The sequence below is a fragment of the Mchenga conophoros genome, linkage group LG14 (assembly GCF_057382185.1).
Source record: "Mchenga conophoros isolate Kocher_MC1m ecotype Shallow Benthic linkage group LG14, M_conophoros_male_GT1.1, whole genome shotgun sequence".
Classification (NCBI taxonomy): domain Eukaryota; kingdom Metazoa; phylum Chordata; class Actinopteri; order Cichliformes; family Cichlidae; genus Mchenga; species Mchenga conophoros.
In genome coordinates, this window is record NC_140539.1 from 38420318 (window position 1) to 38445934 (window position 25617).

The 25617-nt window shown below is 41.2% G+C and overlaps 1 protein-coding gene across 1 annotated transcript; it reads right to left on the reverse strand.

The window, feature by feature from the left end:
- Nucleotides 1-7729: 7729 nt before the first annotated feature.
- On the reverse strand, nt 7730-24119 carry LOC146560356 (uncharacterized). Its single transcript, XM_085244407.1, has 5 exons — nt 23037-24119; nt 22154-22430; nt 21946-22057; nt 7900-8092; nt 7730-7795 (listed from the first exon to the last, which is right to left on the reverse strand). Exons 1-5 carry the CDS (start codon nt 24117-24119, stop codon nt 7730-7732), a joined length of 1731 nt encoding a protein of 576 aa, XP_085100533.1.
- Nucleotides 24120-25617: the final 1498 nt, after the last annotated feature.

A 25617-nucleotide genomic window follows, 5' to 3' on the forward strand; every position in this document is an offset into this window, starting at 1 on the left:
CAAGTCCCGCAAAAGCCCTTTAATCAGTGAGCGTCTAAGATTAATCCACCTGGAACTATCAGGTGCTTGTTATAATTGGAGGACTCTCAACATTAATAAAACTGGCCCTTAAGTAATCAGCAGACTGCCTTCTCAATCAAAGACCGTAGAGCACCACAAAGAATTGTTGTTAAATATTAAACATTTCTCAGTCCGTGCATGTTCTCACAGACATCAGATTTTTCTGAAAATGATCAAGCAGAACATTTAAATGTTACCAGCTCTGAACAGTAACATGATCTCACTGTGCACCCATTCACAACCACACAGACGTTCCACTGTAGTCCCCGTTTACTGATGAAGAAAACAAAAGCTGCCCATCCTCTTGTATCAGTGGGGATGAAGTGTTTGGTTTTTTTTTAAAATAAATGTCATTGGCATAATTCTTTCTGATGTTATCGTAATATCGTTTAAGAGCTGACTTTAAAATGACTTTGATTTGAGAAGCTTTGCAGTTCTGACATTATTCTCTAATTAGCCTGAGGTCATCACATGCAGTGAGAGGCACTGCTGGTGTGCAATGGCAGCTCTCTGACAGATTTTCCTGATTCTTTTATTTTATTCAATGAATTTTTGATCAAATCAAAACAATTTTGAGAGCTGCTAAGTTTCCTGTGCTGGAGAAGTAGGAAAGTATGAGGCACCGGGTCAGCGGTGTTCGTGTTTATGTCTTTGAATCACTTTGTTTCTTTCTCACTCCCTCTCAGGCTCATTCTCTCTCTTCAGCTTGCAGTTTGACTTAAGGCTTTGCTCTGATTTGCATCTCATAAATACACAAAAAGTGAGTCAGCACTCCTACTGCAGAGAAGCACACACATCAGTGAGTGGTAAGATCTCAGCCAGTTAAGATCTATGAATAATTAAGGCACCACCATATTTTATGTTGGTTCACTCTCGGGGGAAATCAGTGGGTTGGACGGTACTCACTCTCATCCTGCGACTCAACTTCCTTTTTCTTTCTCTTTAGTTCAAATCCCAAACTCTCACACAGTTGATTTTTCTCTCCTGTCAGAGCTTCTCACAGTTCAGAGTTTTTGATTTTGTTCCATAAAGTAACAAGTAACTAATGTTAACTTTATATCAGCTGCCAGTGTGCATAATTCATCATTCAAACCCTTTCATCCACCTGTCTTCTGATTGGCTGCCCTTGCCTTTTGCCCCTTGTGAAGCATAAATACAGTCATGACTGCAGTCGTCCACCAGAGGCTGTGAAATGTTCAGGGCTTGCCGTCCTCACCAGCTGGCCCTTGGCCCACAGCTTTCCTGAGTAATACAAAGAGTTGTAGTTGAGCAGTGCTGTATGTACATCAATAACTTCCAGTGAATGCAGCACAGGGGAGTCCTTGTTTAGTTGTCGGCTCTTCAACAGATTGTCACCATGGGCTGAAATGAACAGTAACTTTTGTCCTGATTTTTATTGATTTTTTTTCTGTCTGCAGCGAGGCACAGGTGCTGTATATGCCAAGACTCTTATGATGTCTCTAGAAAGCGAGACAATGATTCATATGTGGATATGACTCAATCCCAGGACACCCATGCATGTTCACACATACCAGACTGCCAGGTCTGTCGGCTGACACGTAATGGTTATATAACAGGTGCCACACCAGAACGTTCATGTGGGAGGATCGTTCCCCCAGATACAAAAACCTAAAAAAAGAAAAGAATGTGACTGACCAACAAGCTTCAGAAGGAAATAACACAACCTCTGTCCCTCAAACCACCAGTGCACATGAAAAATATTCAAGACTGAAAAATGTCCAAAATATCCATGTTCAGCTCTTCAAACTCGGTTCAAAGATTTTTTTATTATACTGACTTTGCCAAAGATACCTCGACTACCTCAAGTGCCAAGTTTTAATGTCTTAGAGCAGGGGTGTCAAACTCCAACCCTCCAATAAAAAAGGTCCACACCTGAATAAAATTCATAGGTCATTAGCAAGACTATAGAAGCTGACTGCATGCTGAGATGGTAACCCCTAACCCTACGCAAATAAATTGAAATAAATGTAAGTGTTTAGAAAAATGGACTTCTAAAAGTCTTTTAATTGCACCACATTCAGTCACCGATGAGCTGCTGTAACATGAATCAAATGGCTCACCTGCCATCTCAGCATGCAGTCAGGCTCTATAGAGTCTTGCTAATGACCTACTAATGTTATTCAGGTGTGTTGCAGCGGGACACATGGAAAGGTTTCAGGAGTTTGACACCTGTGTCTCAGAGAAACGTTATTAATCCCAGAGGGAAATTGAGTAATTGAGTGTGTCTGGTTACTTTGCTTTCTGTATGTTTTTAAGTATATTTTCTTTTTACCTCCTTTGTCTAATTATCTCTGATTAGTCTCACCTGTCCCTCAGCCCAGCTGTGTCCACTCCCTCTGATTATTCTCAGTGTTTGTATAAAAGCCCACTTTTACTTTGAGTCTGTGTGTTTACACCTCAGTGTCAAATAGCTTTTCTTTAGGCCTTGTAGTAGCTGTCTGGACTCTGTTTGCCTGCTCTTATGGACTTTTGTTGCTTCTTGGACTTTATTTCACATTAAAAGTGTTGTTGAAAGTCCTCCTCCAGAGTCTTGGACTTTAGGTCCTCTCACCCTCACACTGCCCTAGTGCCTAGCAGCATTTAGCTGTGTCATTGTGAGGGTGTATCTGTCCTGTAAACATTATTTCTTCAACAAGTGATTCATTTACATCCGTCTGCAATGAAGCAGGTGGATGCTGTTCTTTGACAGGCTTCAGGTGTACTCATGCCAGCATCCCTGCAGTTTGTGCTCCAATGAAAGAATGCAGACTAGATGTAAAATGCCTTTCTGATGAACCATCCATTATGTAGGGTTACAGGTGCAACACTGCCACATGCAGTCATACTCATTGGTAAATCATTGGATTATAAGCCTGTATTACTCATTAGTACGTTCAAACATACTGCTGGGTTTTACTAGAAACCCTGCTCTTTACCCACAAGCCACAGGGTCAACAAGCCAGTGCCCTGATGAAGTGTCTCCACACACAAAGTCTTGTTTTGTAACGGCGTAAGATGAAAGACGGTATATTCATGCTCGCTGTAACAACAAGGCATAATGAGCTGTTTGTGTGCATATCAACACTGTGAAACTGGTGAGCTTACATTCTGTACTTGGAGTGAAAATAACATGTGCTTAATGTCTTTTAGTGTTTTATTTTCTCTTCTCCTATTATCATCGGCTGCAGAGCCAGAGGCTCGCCAAAGGGAAATGTTTTCACAGGAGGCTAAATTTCTCCAGCACAAATCTAACCTGCTACCTCAAATTTCTTTATAACCCAGCCAATCAATTCAAAAACACTGCCAGCTCCTCTATGTGTATGTAAATATGTCACCGAGTGTTTACCACAAGGGCTAAGCTTTTCATATTAGTACTGATATGGTACTCTGCATTCTTTATAGCAGTGCCAACCGCTGGCTAGAACAGAGCTGACACGTCCGCGTCTGTGTAAATCTTATCACCGTTTGCCATAGGGCCAAATGTAGCACATTAGAATTGATGCTCGACAATAGCGGCATTCATCGCCGTGGTGGTTTCCAAATATTGCAAATCAGAGAACAGAGGGAGCATGGCAGAGCAGGAGGTAGGAGACAAATACATATAGAGAGACAAAGGTGGTAATCAGTGCCGAAGGTAACAAGGATATTAGAAAACAGAAAAACCAGAGGAATACGACGAGAGAATGAGGAGGGTGGTCCAACGGGAAGACCTCGTGTTAGAGATAAAAGATGGATTTAAAAAAGGGAGATAAATGGGAGTAAAGGGTAGAGCTAACCTCTAGGCTCTAACACCTAAAATGAGAGCTCAGCTCCATGATTCAGTCTTCAGTGTGAGCCCTCACCATCCTCCAGTGTGAGAACAGTGCTGGCTGGGAAAGACATGAATATGTAGTCAGGTAAAATCAAAAAATATATTCATAAATATACATTATAGTGTAAATGTTTCCAATGCATTTTCATAAACTTAGAATTAAATCATTGAATATATAAAGGAGTGTGTTTGTGGAAGCTGCCATCTTGAAGACAGTGGTGCGAAACAGCATCACCATCCCAGTTTATTCATCGTACACTTTAGGTACCCAGTGTCTGTACGTTGTGGTTATAAAATATTACTTTAAAAATGCTTCTCTCACTCAGGTCCGTCTCTAACCTTCATTCAAAAAGAAACAAATAAAAACTCATCAGTTCCAACTGATTTCACTCCAACAGCACAGCCACACGCCTTTGCACATGTGTGTCTGTGAGCCAAGCAACATCCTACAGTGCAAAGCGCTCTCAGGCTGACATGCTGTCTTACTGCGTTCATGTTTACCTCTGTCGTCCAGGATCAGCGCCAACCCCAGGAAACCCGGTTTCCTATACTACAAATAGAACTTGGACAGGTGAGGTGGAAAGATCAATAAAAGTTCACCAGAGTGCTGCTCCCACAACTATGTGTCAGTCTGGAACCAAATTTAGAGGCTACAATTTTCAGCTGTGTTTTATGCAGAAGCTCGTTGTGAATTATCAGTCAGGAGTTTTGTGTTGATTTTGTTAGTCTTGCTCAAGGACACCTGGCAGGTACGAGGCTGACAGTGAGACCTGCTGGGTACAGGAGCCTCTCTTTACCTGCTACTCTGCCTTTCGTGCTTGTTTCATTTCAGAACTCGGCTGTGAAAGTGTCAGCTTTTAGAAAAAATATCCTGCCATCTCTTACAAATGACTGCAGGCAAGGAAGCAGAGCACAATAGGGCTGTCTGTTAAAGTTCAGTCATTTTAAAGTAATAATCATGACTTTTTTCCTAGTCTGATACCAGCTAGTGGAACAATTACATTTCCTGATTAAACATGAAAGCTTTAACATTGTATCCTCTAAACATCAGGATCCTTTAAACACTGATTTTCAAAATGTAACGTACTTTATCCACAAAGACAGAGGATACAGGAAAACTACGGTGATGAATACAAGGACAAGCTTTCCAAACTATTTAAAGGACGAGTAATCCTGTCTTTGATGACAAAACATAGAATTAATCTAATTCAACAGGAAGTCAAAGTCTTGTCAGTGTTTCAGATCTGATCTAAGATCTGTAGTTAATAGTCTTCTCAGTCCCATCCTTGAGCTCATGGCATATACTTCCTCCAACGTATTTGGGATCATCTCCCAGCTAACACAGAGAAGATGCTGAACCACTTCATCCGTCTCCCCTTTGAATGTAAAAGTTCTCCTTTAAGCTCTTTCTCAAAGTCTCTGCTCACCTGTGAGTTCTTCATATGAGACACATTTCCACCTGTTTGAGAGCGATCTAAAGTTTTAAACCCAGACTAGACTGTGCAGTACAACCAGGGATTGCAGCGGGAGAGTAGCTGGTGGCTAAATCGGTTACAGGGAACTGCAGGTGCTTTTTTCAGCTTCCTCTCAGAGTTCCATCATATGGTCATTCTGCTTGTAGAGTGATTGGAATAACAACCCTAACCCCAACATGTTATCCAGCACTGATGTGGACGTCTGCTAAGCAAGGTTTTGTAGTTTGAGGGTGATCTCAGTTAGAGGAGGCAGACAACAAAGGAGAGAGCCCAGGGACCTTTGGCTGCCACAGAGGAGATCAAACAGAGAGCAGTCCCGGCACTGCAAGCGCTGGGAATACATGAATACATATACTGGTTGTGGAACGATGGATAAAAGGGTGGGAGGGAGTGGGTTTGGAGATGTATGGACAGGCGACCCTTATCAGGATAAACTAACAAAAAGCAGCCAATACCAAAATGTGATAAGACCTGAACCACATACTAATCAAAGCCCACAGTGACATGACTTCATGTCGATGTGTTAATAGCTAACATTTGTGCTCGTAACCATCTGAAAGGTTCATTTAACATGTGTTCTGAATTCTGTCGTATACTATTAATTTAAACCCAGTTTAAGTAATTAAACCATAAAGGTAATAGTTGTTTTTTTTTTTATTATTTTATTTTTTTATATCTGGAGTGACCATATTTATAATTATTAGCTAACACAAACAAGTTGTGCTGACAAGGCGTATCCACAGATATATCAGTTCATTGCAGAGACACAGATATCCGCTAATTAGTGCAAAATAAGATTCAAATAAAATAGCAGAGTTTCACCTACCAGCACTGGAGCTCACGCTGTTTGGGTGTACTGTTAGTACAATTAACTGCAAAAATAGTTGCATTATTTTGTTAGTCTAAGGAGACTAATTAAAATTGCAGAATGACAGCACAAACATGGCAGAGGGGTCCAGTGACCGACACTGAGGCAAAGTTCACAGACAGCCAGCAGCAGCCTTTAACATTTAAACAGTTAAGTTAAAAACAAATCCCCTCCACACATTTATTATGAAGCTGTGAGTTTGCTGTAAAGTGAATGCTGTAAGCATGTTGAAATCTGCTGTAATGTTGAGCTTTTTAACATGAGTGTTTTATGAGAACAGACTCAGTTTTGGACAGTTTTTGGCCCCCATGGGTACTTTCCACCTTCACAACAACTCTGAAAAAGTTTTCAACTTCCTTTAATCCTCATGGATGCTGGAGCGAGGTGGAGCTTTGGAGCTGATCAGTAGGCTGAGTCACTGAACTGGACCTCTCACTGTGCGCTGTTTATAAATTAGCACGCCAGTCTCTTATCCAAATATGGTCATTTCTGCATCCAAAACACCAGCGTGGTGGGGCCACAATGCTGTGAGACACGATGATGATGATGATGATCTCACAGTGGACATGTATAGTCATTATTTAGCTCTCTTTTAGCATAGCCCACATTCATTTTAATGCTAAATATATTTGTGCAGCCATGTGGGGACGTGATGCAGTCTGCATGTGCCACATGACAAAACCTTTAACATGTCAGTATGAACATGATCTAAAAACGTCTGCTGCTCACTGTTAGCCTCAAAATGTGTCACTGGTGATGTCACCTAAGGCTACACCTGCCTCTTTTGTGACCATGGGTGGAATACAGAAGCGCGCACACGCATGCACGCACACGCACGCACAATATGTTGGGTGAAAACAATCAGCTTTTACAAATCTGCATTTATTTTTGTTCAAGGTATCTGCATCGTGCCACACAGGAAGCAAGAGACATCCCCTTGACACACAAAGAAAAATACACACTGAGAGACACACACACTTTGAGAATCACATGTTGAAGTCAGAAGCTGAGGTGTAAATGCAGCCTCACAGTCTAAAGAAGACCTTTCTCTGATATCACACTGAATAATTTATACAGCACAGGTGAGTGAGTGAGTGAGTGAGTGAGAGAGAGATCTCCTGCCACACAGCAGGTATGAGTCCTAGCAGTGATTCATGTGCTGCATCCTGACATGCAAACAGGAGGGGGAGCGACAGAGGGAGGGTGAGAGGATGACATCCTCCCAAATGTATTCACACTCATTCTGTGAGGCAGAGCAAATATGGAAGGGAGACTGTTGAAGTCATTTGGTGCTGTGATGGCTCTACACAAATAAACAAGATTGAAATACATCCGCAGAGAGTCATTGAGACAGAGGCACCAAGTTTTGTGTGTCACTACACCAGTCCAATGGTCAATCAAAACCATGCCCAGAGGTGATATCTCAAGGAATTACAGCCTGTCATTTATGATTCGGTAGTGAAATTGTGGCCCAGGAAACATGTAGAGATCCCGGAGACACTAAAAGACACTGCTTCACTTACTGAAGCACATGTGATAAATGTGATCACCGATGCTGCCCACACACCTCAACGCGATCAACTGCAACACGCAAAAGAAATGAAGCACTCACTGTGATCATCACCCACAGACAGAAAGGTGGCATGAAAGTAAAAAAGCATAATGGATAACTGATGATTTGATACGGGGACTCTCAGAGTGGGAGGACTTAATAAGCTGAACACGTCTCCTTTGACAGGTGTGCGTGCGTGAGGAGGGACGGCAGAAAGCGTGTTCGGGTTCAGCCAAATTTTCTGTATTCGTGACTCGCCCTGATGACTGCTGCCGTAGGCGACCGCTCCTGATGCTGAGGTGTCCTTGAGCAAAACACTAAATATCCTGAGAGGTGACAAGAGAAGAACAAGGCTTTGGGAAGAGATTAGTGGTGAGAAGGCGAGGGGAGGATTCAGAGAGGAGTTTACTCCTGAGATTTGTCTGACAGTGAAAAAACAATTTTCTCTTTCACCTCTTTAGTCAAGCACAGCTTCTGATATTTTTATCAGGAGCTGTGTGTGTGTGTGTTTGTGTATTCTTACATTACTGTGTCTGTGTGTCCAGCCTGTGGCAAGGGTAGCGCTTACACTGAATATTTAGTGGTCCTCTCTAAATTACACGGGGAGCTTAATATGCCTTCTGTGCATGTGTTTGTGAGACAGTACGGTACGCTGGCGCGATATGGCAGCCTCGCTTCTGTCAGTCTGCCCCAGGGCAGCTGTGGCTACAACCGTAGCCTCCACCAGTGTGTATGTGAGAGTGAATGAATAGTGGAATTGTACTTTGAGGGCCCCGAAAAGCGCTTTATAAATGCAATCCATATTATTATTATTATTATTATTATTATTCATGCTTGGGAGATACCTGGGTTTCCACCTCTGCAAGTCAATCACGCACTCGCACGCCTGTGTTGCAGCCTGCACGGTGTTTTGGAACTGAGATGTCACTTTATTTTTAGCCGATTTAATAAGGCAAGTTGAAACAGAACGCACTTATCTAGAGCAGCAGTCTGGGGACAGACGCAGGCTTACAGAATATATTAGGAGGTGTCATTTGCACAGAGCTGTGAGGAGCAGTTTGTCCAGCAGTTTCATTACAATCCATGTAATCTATTACTGTAGTCTAACAAATGTTAATAATTATAATAATAATAATAATTGTTTCCTTGCAGAAACAAAGCCGTGTCTAAGTGAATGAGGAGCTGTAGCTTTGATTTCAGTAGTTGCTGGGACATTGGTGCGGTGCATGCATGCAGCTTTGCAGCATCACACCTTCGCTCTACAATGACAGCTCTGACCTCAGATCTGTCCTCACAGTGCTTCTGCTGTGCACCTGCTTGCTGCGATGATGCAATGCACTGTATTCAGAAAGCAAGATTTCTCCCATATTAGCTTCTCACGCTCAGTGCTGGTTAAATGCAGGTCGACTTTTTTACTCTTGTTTTTTTTAGCCTTTTACCTTTTTAGGCATTCAACATTTGTCTCTGTGATGTGATTTTGGGTTCTTTCGGTTGAACGTGTGACCTTAATTATGTGTCTGCCTGAACTTTTGCTGCTGGTCTCAGACAAGGTGGTGCCATAACAAGCATGCTGCTCGTCCTGCATCTGAACCTGTGACCTGTGATTCCTGCAGAGGTCACATTTTTGCACCAGCTGTGCCAAACACAGAACTGAGAAAACAGTAATTTACCTAAAGAGTTCAATCTGTGAAAACATGCACGAACAGGACAGAGTAATGAGCGCTGTGGTGTTTGGGTGGAGCAACGATGTAGCAAACCAAAAAGCCAAGAAGAGTTGGTTAGAAGGAGAGAGAGCAGCAGATGGACTAAAATACCTGTATTTGATTACAGTTACTATAGTATTGCATACTTGACATGTCAGATGATGCACCAAGTTTGAAAAAACAAGCGTCCCAACCATGCCGAACAGTTACCTGAAAAACACGACCCTCTATATGCAGGTGGACAGAGCGGGAATATAAATATATATTATAAACTTCCAACACCTGACACTGAGACATCAAATTAGTCCCTGGTGAAATACAACAATCCCCCCTAAAAAATGATTCCTACACTTTCCAGATTGCCTATCTTGTCAGGAAGCTCCATCTCATGTCTTGGATTAGAAACTTGAGCCAACATAACGTCTGACATCATCAGGGTTATGATTCCCAAATCCCACAAACCTCCTTCAGAAGACTAAAGCGGTATTTACGTGATGTGTGAACTGACATGTCATCTTGATCCCAGTGTAATATGAAAACCGCAAAAAGATTACAGTAGCATATTTTTACCTTATTGTGTATTCCAGGATGTCCCAGAGCAGATTATTTCCTGCTCTGGTTTGAGGCATCTTTGGAAATGGATAACATTTCTGCATTATTTAAAAGGAATAAGACGTGGTGGTTGGGTGAGATCCATCATCCTTTCTCCTGTTTGTTTCCCAAAAAACAAATGAACCACTAAATCAAGCCTCAGTCTCTCTGGCTGCCAGCGTCCCTGAGTCAGGCAGGATTTTTACACCCACGTCTCCAATCTTTTGCTCTTTTGAGGGGCACACCAGGTTCAATGCAACACAGAGTGAATTTTGTTTAGCTTTATGCTCACATATCTCATAAATATGGCAATAAATCAGTCATGCTTTGCTGCAGAGTACCCAGGGTTCTGAAATTTCAATTTATTAGGTTTACAAATCAGGTCAGTGCTCAGTAGAGGTGAGAGCGGAAGCTTACCGACCTGAACGCTGCAGGTTCTGCTCAGTGAGAGTCTGTTTATAAAATGAATCTCATCCCACAGCAGAGTTTCCCTTTTGATTTCAGTTTAATGCACAATTGTACGCTGCTAAAGCTGATCCTGTCAGGAGATGCTGCACACTGATGCTCTTTATCTTCCTCCTGTGTTGCCAGTGAACTGTGGAAAGAGCTCTGTCTGCCTGAAGCATGCAAATCCTTTAAAATCACCTCCACAACTCCACACTTTATTTTAAAATACTGATCCTTGATTATCACACAAGTTGCCAAACACCAAATATAATGGATGAGCGATTATGAACACTTTCACCAGATGCACACAGTATGTGCAACATCTTTAAATCAGTCCACTTTCCAGTGTTAAAATTAAGCTATCCAGTGCGCTTTTGCAGCCATTTTCCCAGCAGTTTATCTCGATCGCACTGAGTTTTTCGAGCTGTCAGAAACCCAACCACTCTGCTTAAATGGAGCGAAGCCGCTGTTCAGCTCAGCGGACAAACGGCGACGCAAGTGAAAGGTTGGCTCCAGCCTCACAGTCAAGTGAGTTAAACAGAAGGGAGTGGCAACACAAAGCTAGTTGAGCTCACTTGAAGCTGGGTAAGACATATGCACTGTTAGCAGCTGGTGCAGTTCTGCAGGTGGGTGGAGGAGGACAAATGTCAGCAGTCTGGTTTCTTAAATAGTAGTTCTTAAAATATCTCCAGAGATGAGATTCCCTCATGCAGGCAGGCAGGTTCTCTTCTGCCTCACAAATGTTTCTTAACTGCACGCTGTCCTTCTTTGAGTGTAGTTAATTTGAAGGTTAGCCATCTTCACGTGTCTCGCTGTGTTTTTATTCCCAGCTTTTGTTCCTTTTCCTGCACTTGCTTTTGTCTTGATTGAGTTCACCTGTCTCCCATTATCATTCTCCCTGGTGTGTACTTAGTATGCATGTCTCCTCTCAGTCTTTATTTCCTCATCCTCCTTGCAGTCTCCAGCTGGCTTTGTCTGTTTGGTTACTTTTTTCTCTATTGTGAACTGTGGATCTCCTTCCACTGCAGTGCCTTTTGTTCATCACATGACTTCTGAATGCAAGTTCCTTTTACTGCCTGTTTATTTTTTCCCTTGATGCCAGAAACCAGCTCGCTTTAAAACTTTGCACCAACCATGGCAGGTAAATGAAATGAAATGTCTCAGCTCTGGTTCTTACTCATTCGAGCATTCTGATTGTTATTAATCTCACAGTTTAGTATTCTGAAGCTGTGAGCACTAAGTCATGATGAGTGATAACCCTAACTGTAAAAACAGGAAATGTTTTCAACTGCATGTCAGTTAGTTTGTCAGAATCTTGCTTAACCCTCTGCTGTTTGTTTTTGGCACAGCTGTTGGCGATCAGGAGACAAACATACAGTCAAAGTGAAGGGACAGACATTTACATGTTGCAGCTTCAGAGCACTGCAGCTGGTTTACACAACAGCTTTAGCAACATTGACTGTATCTAAAAGATGGAAGTGGCTTCTGGCTTTCAGAAAAGCAGTCATTGGTTGCAATGCTCTGAGCTCAGTGAACACGTGCCTGATGGGAGTGTGGGCCAGTGTAGCACAGCATGACAGGTTGCTAGCATATAAGCACTCAGTGCAGTCTCAAGTGGGACTCTGACTGAGAAACAGAGGAAAACTAAGTATGAGTAATAACTGCTATGCACACCATCATTCATATACAGTCTATATTTAATACTAATTATGTTTCCACACACTGATGGTTTAACAGCTAATATGAACAAAGTTCTACTTACAAGCTTTTCTTTTTAAATGAGGTAAATCCATGATGTGATGAGACCGTCCCACTGAAAAACATGTTATTATATATTAATATATAGTGTTTTGTGTGTGTCTACACAAGATGCTTTCAAGCATATTTTGAGATGTTTGGCAGCTCTTGGAGCCCAACACACAGTAGCATAGCATCACACTCCATATGTCTGTAATGCATCTCCTCCTAGTTCATCTCTCTCTTAATGCATTAGTCTGCAGTTATGGTTATGAGTGTTTCAACCTTAAAACTGCATTACTTATAAAAACATCAGTGTAGTATTTATGGTTCCTGTGGTGTAAAAATGCTATTTTAGTTTTGTAGCGCTTGTCTAACATGCTCCACCCTCTCCTCATCACCCTCAGAAAAACCTTCACTTTCCTCTCCCTCTTCACTTCCATCATCTCTCACATCCTCTCGTTCACTGTCTGAACTACACGCAGACCTCTGTGTGTGAACGAAGCACGCAGCATCGACGTTACCCTCAAAACCTGCCAAATGTTTTCAACCTGTTTGCTGTTGGGCACATCAGAGGTCCAACCAGATCAGCTGTGCTGTAAAGGAGAGTGGGAGTGTGGGGTGGGCTATACCATTTGTCATTTGTAAGGGCTGAAAGTGGAGTCAATATTCAATTGCAACCAATGTTTTTTCATGAACTTTAATTATGACACTAATAACCTAGAATTTAAAAAAAAAAAAAAAAAAAAATCCAATGAAAATGGAATTTCATTCCTGGCTTGTAAGGGCTCATCCCACCACTGAGACCCTGAGTAGTATTTATTACTTCTCCTCTAAGATGATACACTAGCTGGCTTTGTCTGGACTTCGTATTCAAATCCTGGTGGTCAGCAGCGCTACCCCTCAGCCTCCTGTAAACTCTTTAGGTGGCACAAATCATCAATAAAGACATTCCCCTGAAACACCGAGGTACCCAGAATTGAACATAACTGAAAAAACCTTAATGTACCAATGTTCTCTTAATCTCAGTCACAATCACAGCGCTATGTGAACAAAGAGTGAGTATACTTCATATTGCCTCTTATTTTTCCATTTAAACACATCAACACCTCATTTATAATTGAGAAGAAATACATAAATATATATATTAAAAAATACACACTTTGATCTATGAAGCATTTGATTGTGATTTATCTGTGATTAACATGTATCTGAAAAATGCTTCCTGTGTAGTTGTTGCTGTTTGGAATTAGTCAGCTGTGAAGATTTTAGGAGATCCAAATGAACCCACACAAGTTGTTGATGACTCATGCAAAGTGTTCTGCGTCCACAGAGGAAGAAAACATGTCCCGAACGCCTTTGATGCATAAACAGAGCAGGTTTAAATAATTTCAGAGTTTGGGGGTAGAATAGCTTTGTCTTGCTCTGTTTAATGTTTTTATGCTTCTCTCTTATCCAGAACAGGGGGTGTGTGTGTGTGTGTGTGTGTGTGTGTGTGTGTGTGTGTGTGTGTGTGTGTGTGTGTGTGAGAAAGAGACCAAATGCAGATCTGTCAAGCAAGTTTTCCTCTTGAGGAGAGCAGATGCTGAAATCCCACCTGTTCTCTCTCTCTCTCTCACTCGTTTTCCTATCTTAGTGAGGACATCTAAGTGACATAATGCTAACCCTGACCCTGAGCCTAAACCAAACTATGACCTTGTTGTATTCCTGACACTAAAACCAAATTATGAGCTTCAAAAATGTCTTTAAACTCTTGAGGATGTCCACTTTTGTCCCCATAAGAGCTGTTGGTCCCACCAAGAATAGTAAACTTCATTTTTTACGTCCCCACAAAGATATGTAAACATGGCACACGCACGCACACACGCACACACACACGCACGCACAGAGCCGATCAGCTCTGTGTTTTAGCAGAGCAGGCAGAATCATTTTGTGCGCTGCTGTCTGGATGACTTTTGTCAAATGTTCTAAAACTTTGAAGCCCTGAATTAATGTGGAAGATTAAAGGAATCTCGGCTTGTAGATAAAACGGTCATTTATTGAAGAAAATAACGCTGAGCTTAACTGGCCTTAAGCTCATTTAAAATGGTTTAAGTGGAATTGTCTCAGTCTGCTGTTGGAGATCGCTGCAGGCTGAAGTCACACAGAGATAAGAGCTCTACTTTACAGATCCACAAATCAGCTTGATAAAAGACAATACCTGCTCGCTGCTTAGTTTATGTCTGTAGTGAGACCGAACAGGTCGGTGTGCAAAATTGTATAAAGGGCTGAATGTGGCGTGAACCAAAGGAAAGAAAGAAACACGCAATTTATTTATTAATTTTTTTTTTTTTTTTGAGAAATGAAAAGAAACATTAAGATGAAAAACTGGGAGCTGTAAGGAGTTGTGAATATCACAGAGTCAGCATCTATCTTGGGTTTAAATATTCACAGAAAAAAGTGGAGCCGATCTCTGGAGAGGAACGACAATAAAACCGCATCATCTTTGCACTGAGGCCCACAAATCCCCGAGGAGACTTGCATGCAGCTCTGAGTGTGTGTGTGAATGTTTGCGTGTCATCACAGTCTAAATCCCTCCTAATCTCTCTGAATAATTAGCAGAGTTTCTAGATTTAATCATGAGTTTCAGCACTCAAATGCTTAACAGGGTTTTTTTTTAAGTGTTTGTAAATGGATCAGTTTGACAGAAACTTTTCAAGTCTGTGTTTCTGTATCTGTGAAGAAACACAATGAAGCAAATACAACACACAGAAGCTTTTTCCTTATCTGGCATCACTAAGCTTAACATCTTTAAGTTCTTTGGTGTCTTCCAACTTTTAAATACACCTATAAATAAAATGTACTGTCATAAATTAGGCTAACATGAATGTGGTTATCAACTCTGGAAAAACCAGGGTTGACTTACTACCTATCCTAGGACCAAGTTTTCATGAAGGAGGTGGAGTTTGCAGCACTGGACCAATCAGAAACAGGGACAGGTTTGTCTAAAGCAGTGTTTCCCAACCTTTTGGAGCCACGCCACATATTTCACACTAGAAAAATCACTCAGCACACCATCAAACAAAAATGGCACAAAAAGCATATTGATCATTTTTTCCCTGCATACCAGGCATAGTGGACTTGGCTCAGTTTGTCCCCTGTATACCTTTTTTGCTTTCTTCGGACCACTACTCAAGTTAGAACCTTCACCTGGGTCGGAATCTTCTCCAGGACCAGGTCAGACTGACTACTTTAGCTTTTCAAATATTCATCTATTGCTGTTACGCGCTGTGTTGTCTCACAGTATGACTATTATGTAATTTTATTCTTCGTCTTCTTCTGTTCTACTGGCAGCTCTCGACACTTTTAATTAGAGCAGGTGGTTGTACTGCCCTCTAGTGGAAGAGAAAGTAGTCATTGTGCCTCTTACAAAGAGTACTAATCAGGTGGAGCCAGATAATCTTCCACGGCACACCGGTTGGGAAGCACTGGTCTAAAGGTTGTGTTTTCCAAGTTAAAGTCATAAAGGAAAGCTGGCTAAAGGTCTGTCTCTGCGCCAGCCTAATCAGCCTAATCAGTATTATGCTAACTGCTGCTCCACAGTCACATCCCAGCCATCAACTCTTCCATCTATCCATCATGAGCTCCTCATTTCTCCATTTACAGTTTTGTGTTCGTGTTGCTTGGAAGTTCTCCGATGAAGGGTAAGATAGTGGTTTCAGGCTGCAACCCCAACAGCATCTGATACACAGTAAAATAATTATTAACCTGAAAAAAACCTCACTAGCTGAGTCTTTGTAACAAAGATTTGTGCGGTTTGTTTGGATTTTTCTGTTTTGTTGTTTTGTTTTGGGGGTTTTTCCCTCTGAGTCCTCATTGTGTTTTATCAGCCGTTGTTTTTGTCCTGCAGTTTTGGTACACAGAAAAATACCCAGACATACATGAGTCGGGTTGTTGTTGTTTGCTGATTGTTTAATTATGTGTACATATTCATGGTAAACAGGAATTAAAAAGTTGTCTTTGCATTCCTGTGCGTGTTTTAGCTGATTTCTTTTTCCTTTTGACGTGCTTGGTCGGTCACAGATGGATCATCGCATGACACGGAAACATTTTTGATATTAGAGATTAGGTGAGAAGGGTCACGTCTGAACACTTTCCAATTTATAATCTTCTCTTGAAAAGACTCCAAATGTGTTATAGTTTGAGTTTTAAGGCCAACAGTAGCTCTTAAATCTGGTTATCTGCTGATTTTAGCCGAGATGGTAAAAGTTCAAATCCAGCTGACACCTGGATTATATTTCTCCCAAATGATTCCAGCTGTAATTAAACCAATGTAGTTATTTGTTTTGGTTTACACAGTATATTTTTCCATTTCAATATTCTTGCCTTTTCCAGTGATGTTGATCCAGGAGCAGGCTGTAAAACACAGTGAGAGTAATGGGAGAGGTAGTCACACTCAGCTTACTGTCCAAGTCATCAAAATCAGTAAAACTAATTTCACTTCGACCATAATCCCAGCTGTTAATGGTGTAGCTGCTCCTCTGATGAGCATGAATTCACAATTTTCTGCAACATCTTATTCGAAACAAGAATTTTTAAAATTTGTATAGATCTGTCACACGTGAGAGTTTGTGCAGCTTGTGTTCAGTTCATCATTTTTTCTCAGTTTTTGTGCTGAAGAGTGAAATGACCACCACTTTGCACCAGTTATTGCTGCTATCTGTGCCTACATGATCCAGGTGTTAGAGTTCTGATCCACTAAACCAGATGTAGGCAACTCCAGGCCTCGAGGGCCGGTGTCCTGCAGGTTTTAGATGTGTCCATGATCCATCACAGCTGATTTAAAGGGCTAAATGATCTCCTCAGCATTTCTTGAAGTTCTCCAGAGGCCTGGTAATGAACTAATCATTTGATTCAGGTGTGTTAACCCAGGGTGTGATCTAAAACCTGCAGGACACCAGCACTCGAGGCTTGGAGTTGCCTACCCCTGCACTAAACCGTCCTCAGTGCTGACAGTCAAACATGATGACACGTCTAAACGTCATCTAGAGGAAAAATTAAGACGTGCTTTTCATCAGAGATTAGTTTCACCAAACACAGATTTTGTGATGGCATGTGTCTGTCCGCGGGCATGTTTAGACATCTTTGTGAGGACAGAATGCTACTATACTTTTGGGGACCAACAGTCACTTAGTGCAGCCGTCTCCAACCTTTTTTGCGCCACAGACCGATTTATGTCCGGCAATATTTTCACAAACCGGCCTTTAAGATGTTGCGGATAAATACAACAAAATAAAACCATTACCAAAAAAGAAGATTTATTCATAACACACGGGAAGAGTCCCAGGGAAACTGAGTTAATGATAAAAAATATTTTAAAAAATAACGATAAAATCCCTGAAAACCATACATTTCACACCTGAGCCTCAACTCTCATGGCCCGGTACCAAACAACCCCCAACCACGAACGCCCGGGGTTGGGGACTGCTGACTTAGAGGGATGAAATCCTAGTCCCCATGAGTTTGAAGGTATTTTTGAGGCTCGAAATGTGGTTTTAGTGTCAGGATTACAGTTAGCCTAAAAGGGTTATGCATTCATTTTGATGGTTAGGGTTAAACCAGCTCTTTCTTGCTGCTAGGGAAAGCATTATGATGTCCCCACGAGTCTGTTTCTATATGCTTCAGCTTTTCTTTTTTCATTTTCAGTTTGTGTGTGTGTGTTTGTGCTGCAGTTTTTTTTAATCAATAAAAGCAGGTGGAACTGCTGATCGAGTTTCTCAAAAGGCGGTGGGTTGCATTTTTAGATCCACCCTGCGTCTGCTGCGTGAGCCTTCAGGCTGAGAAGGGTTTGACTTTCCTCTTCAGTGCTCCAAATATGTATTTTGTGAAAAGCACTGTATATATGCTTTCCTGCTGTTCAGCCACACAGTATCTTCAGCTGATATTTAGAACACTTATGGTTACATTGGGATGGAGAACAGCACAGAATGTGGAATAAAGTATTTTATGCACGCGGTTGCCCTTAATTCAAACATGCCAAAAAAATAGTAACTTCTGCACCGAGTGGAAAATGTCCCGTGGGATTTACTCAGCATGTGTGTGCACATTTACATACCTGGCACTGAGCGCATTCAGCTGTTATATATATATATGCAGGGAATATTGCATATTCCCTGGTGTCAGGACTGTACAGTTCATCCCTGCATTTCTAATACTCATGCTGTGGGCCGTAAACCTGTTTACACAGTAACTCTGTGGGGACTCACGTCCCTCTTCTTTAATTTTTTTTTTAACTTTAACTTTGGGTTTAGATTAGATTACAGTAGGGGCAGGATTATGGCTCGGGAAGTAGCAGTTATGATTAGCATAGGAAATGAATGCAAGTCAAAATGCTGTGTGTTAATGGTCTCTGAGCTGCAGCTGGTCCACTCTACAAATCCCCAGGTGTGATTGGATTTTATACAGTGTTTAAATACAGACTGTGCATTTGTGTGCATGTGTGTGTCAGCATGCCACTGTTTATTATTTTTCATCATCAGCTGACAGATGTGTTAGCGTTTGGCTCCGTGTTCATATGTGCACATACATGTGCTTCAGCCTCGGTGTTCCAGCTGAGAGACGCAGATCAGAGCTGCCTTTGAATTAGGATTCTGTAGCAGTAGAAATGTGTCTGTCATTGATCAAAATACAAAGTCATAAAAGTGTAATCATGTTTTCTTAATTATTCTATTGACAGATTTTGTCCAAAAACCTCACATTTTGCAGTTTTTGCAGTAAAACTGTCCAAAAAGAACATGGCAGTAATTTATTTGCAGAGTTTCTCCTGAAATCCCTTCAAAGCCAAACTTGTTCAGTCTATATCTAATTGAACTGTTATGAAATTTACCCTTTAACACACTAACCGAGGCCTTTAGAGTCTAAGATGGAGCTCTTGGGTTTTTCTGAGAGTTTCATGCTCCGACCGTGGGGTGAATTTACAGACACTCATGAGGAGATTGTGTTAACACACCTGCAATAACGTTTTCTTTGCACCTGGTTACCCTCCTATTTCCTTTTTTTTCCTTTTTTTTTTTTGGCCTGTCCCGTTTGGCTCTTTTGCATCAGAATTGTTGTCTAAAGGCAAAGAAAGATGCCCAACGGATTTACTTTACCAAATTGACCATCCCAGCCTTGCCATAATGGTCCATTTGATTCACCTTTTATTGTTTATTTTATTTTCACTTACTGAATACGGGACAGACTTGACTGGGGGAAAGAAGGGGAGAAAGAAAGAGGGAAAGAGAAACAGCTGAGAAGAGGGACGGGGGAGAAGGGCAAAAGACAAAAACCAACAGAACGGGCAGAGAAAAAAAAATGCATATATCAATCACCTGGATCACCTGCTGAGAAAGAAAAAAGAAAGCAAGCAGAAGAGAACAAGAGTAATAGAATAAACAACATCACAATGATATATGGGAATATGACAGTAAATACTAAATATTAAACATTACCCTCCTATTTCCTATGGAAGCAATAAGGGTGTGTGGTCTTAAAACTGTGTTTTTCATATGACTGCACCTATATAATATAAAATATCTATAGTATATGCATATGAAAGGCTCGGTCAAGCGATGGCCCATCCATCTTCTAAAGCACCAGGGTAGAAAGTTCAGCGCTCACACAGGGAGTGACTTAGCTTATTTAAAAGAATGAGTTGGGGACCTTTGGCTGTTTATTCATATTACATTCCAATTTTTGGTGAATATTTGGAATTTAAAGGCCGGAGTGTAACACACACACACACACACACACACACACACACACACACACACACACACACACACACACACACACTTCTTGCAGGCTGTTATCTACAGTAAACAGCAGAGTTTATATTTCTTTCTCTGGAGAGAAATTCAGTGTGTTTTCGTGCGTTTGTAGTTCAGGTTAAGCCCCAGTTTGCACCATGATGGGCAACCCTAACACAAGTTTAAAAGGCCAGTGGAAACAGAATCAGCATGAGCAGAAATGGAAAGAAAGTGCTGGAAAAACAAACATCTTTAACTTATTCTTGGTGGTTGAATAACAAAGCCAGAGCCATAAATTAAAATGGGACGTTTTGCAGAGTTTTAATGAAACACATTAGCCAAAGAGCCATTTGCAATCCTCTTAGTCTGTGGTTTCACAGCGCTGCCGATAAATTAGCAAATGTTTCTTCTTCCGGCGTCTTTGAGACAAAGAAGCCGCTCTGTCACAATTAAAATGAACAGTTAGTTTTGGACGGCCATGTTGGGCAATTTTCCATATGTGCACACAAAAACTGTATCCAGCATGCCTACTGCAATTAAAACTGGAATAATTTATCCTCCCAAACATGGAGTGCTGCAGTTCAGCACATCACATTCACATGTTGAGTAACGTTTTCTCAGGTAACATTGAAATAACAGTTTTCCTCTGAAATCAAATATTTGGAAAATGGTAAATAACGCTGTAAAATGTCTAATTTTTAGATGTCACACACTGAGCTGGACTTTGTGATCCTTGATTGTAACACCTCGAGGAACAGACTCATCTCCTCCTGGTGTTAGTTTCCTTTGGACCTGACATAACATCGTGTGTTAAACATGATGCTAATGGGGTAAAGAGACAAATTATTGTGTTTTCTGTTCTAGTTTGTGTCCAGTGTTGGGTAAGTTACTTTAAAATAGTAACTCAGTTACATTACTAGTTACTTCTCTCAAAAGTAACTCAGTTACTTCAAGTTACTCGTTACTTTTGAAGTAACTAGTTACTAGGGAAAGTAACTTTGGTTTTACCCAGAATTCTCTTATTAATGTGTTGCTTCCCTAACTGGATACCCAGCAAGGATGCCAGTCTTCTAGCTTGCTTACATGTTAGCACTATCCAGCCACAAGTACACTGTGCCACCTAATGGCCTGAACCTAAAATAGTTAAAATGGCAGTGTAGTAGTGCGAGTGCAAGTTAATGATGAAATGAATGAAACTAAATTAGAAATTAACAAAGTTTGTTTTATGTGTCACTTTTTTATCTGTGTGTTTTAATCTATTTCTAATGTTTCAACCCTCTACAAATGCAAACTCATCATTCTCGGGTTGTTACAGCAGTGTCTAATCATTGTACGTAGTATCACTAGGAAGAAGCAGTGGATCACAAAACACAACATACAGTGTGTTGAAACTTTTGAAAGATATTTATTTTTGCCATTTAAATGGACAGAAAGTATGCTTTTAGCAGTGCCAACATTAAACTGTACCTCAGACAATTTAGGACCTGTAGGTATCAAAGTGCAAAAACATGTAGTGCAAAAAATGATTTAACATAAACACGGTGAGGTTTGTCCATTCTTTGTAAAGTTAACTGAACTTAACTTTGTAAACTTAACTGCTGAATTCCACCAACTGGAGACCTCATGTTCAGTAATAAAAGTATTTTCAGAGAAAGAGAAGAGAAATAAAATGAATTACAAGTATGTTCAGCCCCACAAACAGAAATAAAATAAATAATAACTATTTTCAGCTTCATAAACAGTCAAACCAAAATAATATTGCCTCCATACAGGCCATGTAGATAAATAAAATATAAAGGTATTTTAAGTGCTTCAGAAGCCCAAGTTTCACTTGGAAATAACCCTACTTTACCTTGTAGAGCACCACTGAAGGCAACACATCATCATCATATGAGCACTACTCAACTTTGGTTTCCATCAAACCAACAATTGTACCTCAAGAGGAGAAGCTTCTCAAACTTATGATCAGTCAACTTGTTCCTCTTTGGAGTGAGAATCAGGTTTCCCAGGCTGAAAAGCTTTTCAACTGGGGTACTTGAAGGAGTAGCTGCATTAAGTTTAAGAGAGAGTTTCTTTATCATTGGGAAATGATTCAGAGAGTCTAACCCTGTTGCTCCTGATTTGAGGTACTCGGCTACCTCACCTTCAGCAGTGGCATATATGTCCTCATTCTCTTCAAAGGAGAAGAACTCATCCTCTTTGCTAGAACCCGCGTGCTGTGTTGTGTTGGTGGCGCTGGTACCTGGTTGTAGCTGATCTTGCTCAGGGAGAAGTTTTCGACACTCTACCAGCAGACGTGCCTTTGCGAGGTCCTTCCGCGCCTGGTCATGTAGCCAACGAAGCTTAAATTTTGGTAGTGTCACAGCAGCCAGCAAAGCATCTTCACTTCCAAGGACATGTGCAAACCTTGTTTTGACTGCCTGTAATAACGACACAGTAAAAGTGCAAAAAACATGTTTGCATGAGAAAGTATGCATTGTTTCAACATTAAATTAATTAAATATTAACAGCATGCTGTAGTTTTATATAGAATGTATTTTAATTTGTAAATAGTGTGTATTTTACTACGTTGTATTTATTTTATTTATTTATTGGGGTTAAGTATCTGTAACTGTAACAGCATTCACTTGCATGTGAACAGCACAGCACAATATAAAAAGCAATTGAGTAAAACATTTCATTAAAGATAAACACAAATGAAAATATCATCTCTTACCTGGACAACTGTATCTGGTAGCCCAACAAGAATTTGCAGACCATTTTTTTATAGCCAGAGTCTTGGTCATTAGCGATTCCAGTGTGGGTAGGAGTGTGCCATAAAAACAATGGTCTTCTCCTTGAAGAATGTCCAGTGCCACAGTAAGTGGTTTCATGACTGCACAGTACTCTCTGATACACTGATGCTCCCTCTCATTGAAACATTTCAACTGTAATGTGGATGAGATTGTGTTCAGCTCCACCACAGGTATCTTTGAAATTCTCTCCAGAGCATAATAGAACGAGTTCCACCTTGTTGTGCAAGGTACTAGTAGCTTCTTTGCAATAATGTCGTCCACAATCTCAGCAGCCACTGTGGAACGACTGGCCTTGTTCCACAGCCCTGCACATTTTGTGGTGGCACTTCTGTAGATGGTTTTTGTTGCAGCTTCAGACAATAGCCACTTCTCCACATCAGTGCAAGAGATAAGATTCATTGTGTGCGATGCACATCTCTGATGTGGCGGTAAAGAAATTGCATCATCAGCAGCATTCTGCAGCACATCCCCAATTGAAACAAAAGTCACCTCATCCTCCTCAGATTCAGAGTCATCTGACTCAGGTGCTGGCTGGTACACTTTAAAAGCCTTGACAAAATTGGAGCCATTATCCGTTACAGTTGATGTGATTTTAAACGATAGGCCATGAGATGAGTTAATGTTGTCCAGCTCAGATGCAATACTGTCATACGTATGTCGACCCATAAATCGCCTGCATGCCAGCGCTGCTTTCTCACGTTTCATGTTTTGTGCATTTATCCAATGCGCGGTCACACCAAGAAAACTTTTATTATGCACAGTCCAAATGTCTGCTGTTGTGGAGATGTATTCTACCATGTCAAGTGTATTTTTGAGCTCTGACTCCATGTTGGCATATTCTTGGTCTAGGAAACTGGAAAATGTCTTTCTGGATGGTGCCTTCCCAGCTCTCCCTCGCACAGGTATATCACTAATCAGTTGTCTGAAAGCATGGGACTCAACCGTTGAGATGGGTTTCATGTCTTCCACAACATACCTGGCAATCAGCCTGTGTAGCTGGGGCTGGGTGATGGACTGTGCAGCAGGCTGTCCGAAATCAAGCTTTCGTTGTTTTGCTGGAATAGCATCAACGGAGCTAGAGTCACCGACGTTGCCTTCAGGTTCTTTTTCAACTAAGTTGGTAGATGCATGCTGTTTCTGAAGATGTTTCATCAGATTAGAATTGCTAGTCTTTGATGTCGAAAGAGTTTTAGAACCTCCACAGAGAGTACAGTTCATGACAATATTCCTGTCTTTTTCCAACACAAAGGAGAAATAATGTGAATATTTCCAGGAGAGAAAACACATGCCTGGACCATCTTCGACTGCCGCCATGATTGTAGCTTACGTCACAGTGTCACGTGCCCTTTTTACGTCCAGCACGGAAACTGCAGTCGTGGTGCTTTCCTTTGTACTCGGGACTCAGAAATTCGGGACTGCAGATGAGCTGCATATGTGTAGTAGTAATTTGTTTTTGTAGAGAGCTAGCAAAACAAGCGTTTTCGAGGGCGTCGCCATATTGGAATCCAGACTTCTCCAACGAGGCTAACCAGAACACCGTTTACTCGAGTGTGACATTATTCCCAGGCTCGTGTTCCGATTTCCGAGGTAAGTTAAACGCAACACACGAAGTAACGAGTAACGACCCTATCTAAATCCCAGTAACGAGTAACGCGTTCCTGATTTTGGCATAATAACTAGTTACCGTGCTCGTTACCGCAATAATAACGTAGTTACTGTAACGCGTTACTTAATAACGCGTTAGTCCCAACACTGTTTGTGTCTAATGAAAAACTCTGAGGCGAACTAGAAATGATGGACTGAGATGGAGGTATGGATGGAGGAGTGCAGTGCAGATGGAGGGATGCCAGCCGTCCTAGCATGGATGAGAGGCTCCCTGCTGTGTGTGTTTTTGCACCACTTTGTTTGTTTGTTTATCTCCTGTGCATTTGTTCAGTCTTGTTGTCTTTCATTTCCTGTTGTACAGCGAGGCTTTGATGAAAAAGCAGCACATCTGCGCCAGCCCTGTCGCCCGTTTTCTCTCTCATGATATCTCTTTGAGACTCTTCTGTCATTTATTATCCTCTGAGTGACCTCTGACCTCTTTCTCTGTCACCCAGTTTTATATTTATAAAGAGATATGGTGAAAGAGCAAATTAAAGTTTTCATGTATATCAAGTTTTGTAATCCTTGTCAGTCAATATTAAATTCATGCCTGATTCTTTCTAACCACCAATTAAAACTTGTCTCTCTGAGACAGTTAAATGTTTTCAGAGGACATCTGAACCACAGCAAAGACAAAACCACAGCACGGTGTGAGGCAGGCTCATCTGGTCGATACGAGGCTGAATAGATTTCAGGGAGGAAAAACAAGAGAAAGACAGATTGAAGAGCGAGTTTCATTCATCTACTCGTGGGCTTTGGGTGACAGACTTACAGGTGGAGAGCTATGAAAAGGAAAATATCTGCCACTACCCTCACCCTGCAACAAAACAATAGTCAGCTTGTCCAGAGGGAAGAAAAACACTTATTTTAATGCTACCATACAACAACACCAGAGGATGGTGGTGGTGATGGTAGGGCGGATGGATACCAACCTTAATCCTAATGTCCAAGATGAGGTGAAGATGACGAGGAGACGGTCAGAAAGGTGACACAATAGTGCTGAAGTGGAAAAGAGAGTGATTGGCTGGGAGAAGGCAACAACATGTTTGGGTGGGGATGATGACAGCAGAGCTGGGGCTCAGGATGATAAATAAATCTCATATCTCAGAAGCCTTCCAACCCAATCTAATTCAATTTCATGTCTAAAGCTCATTTAAAACAATAAAAT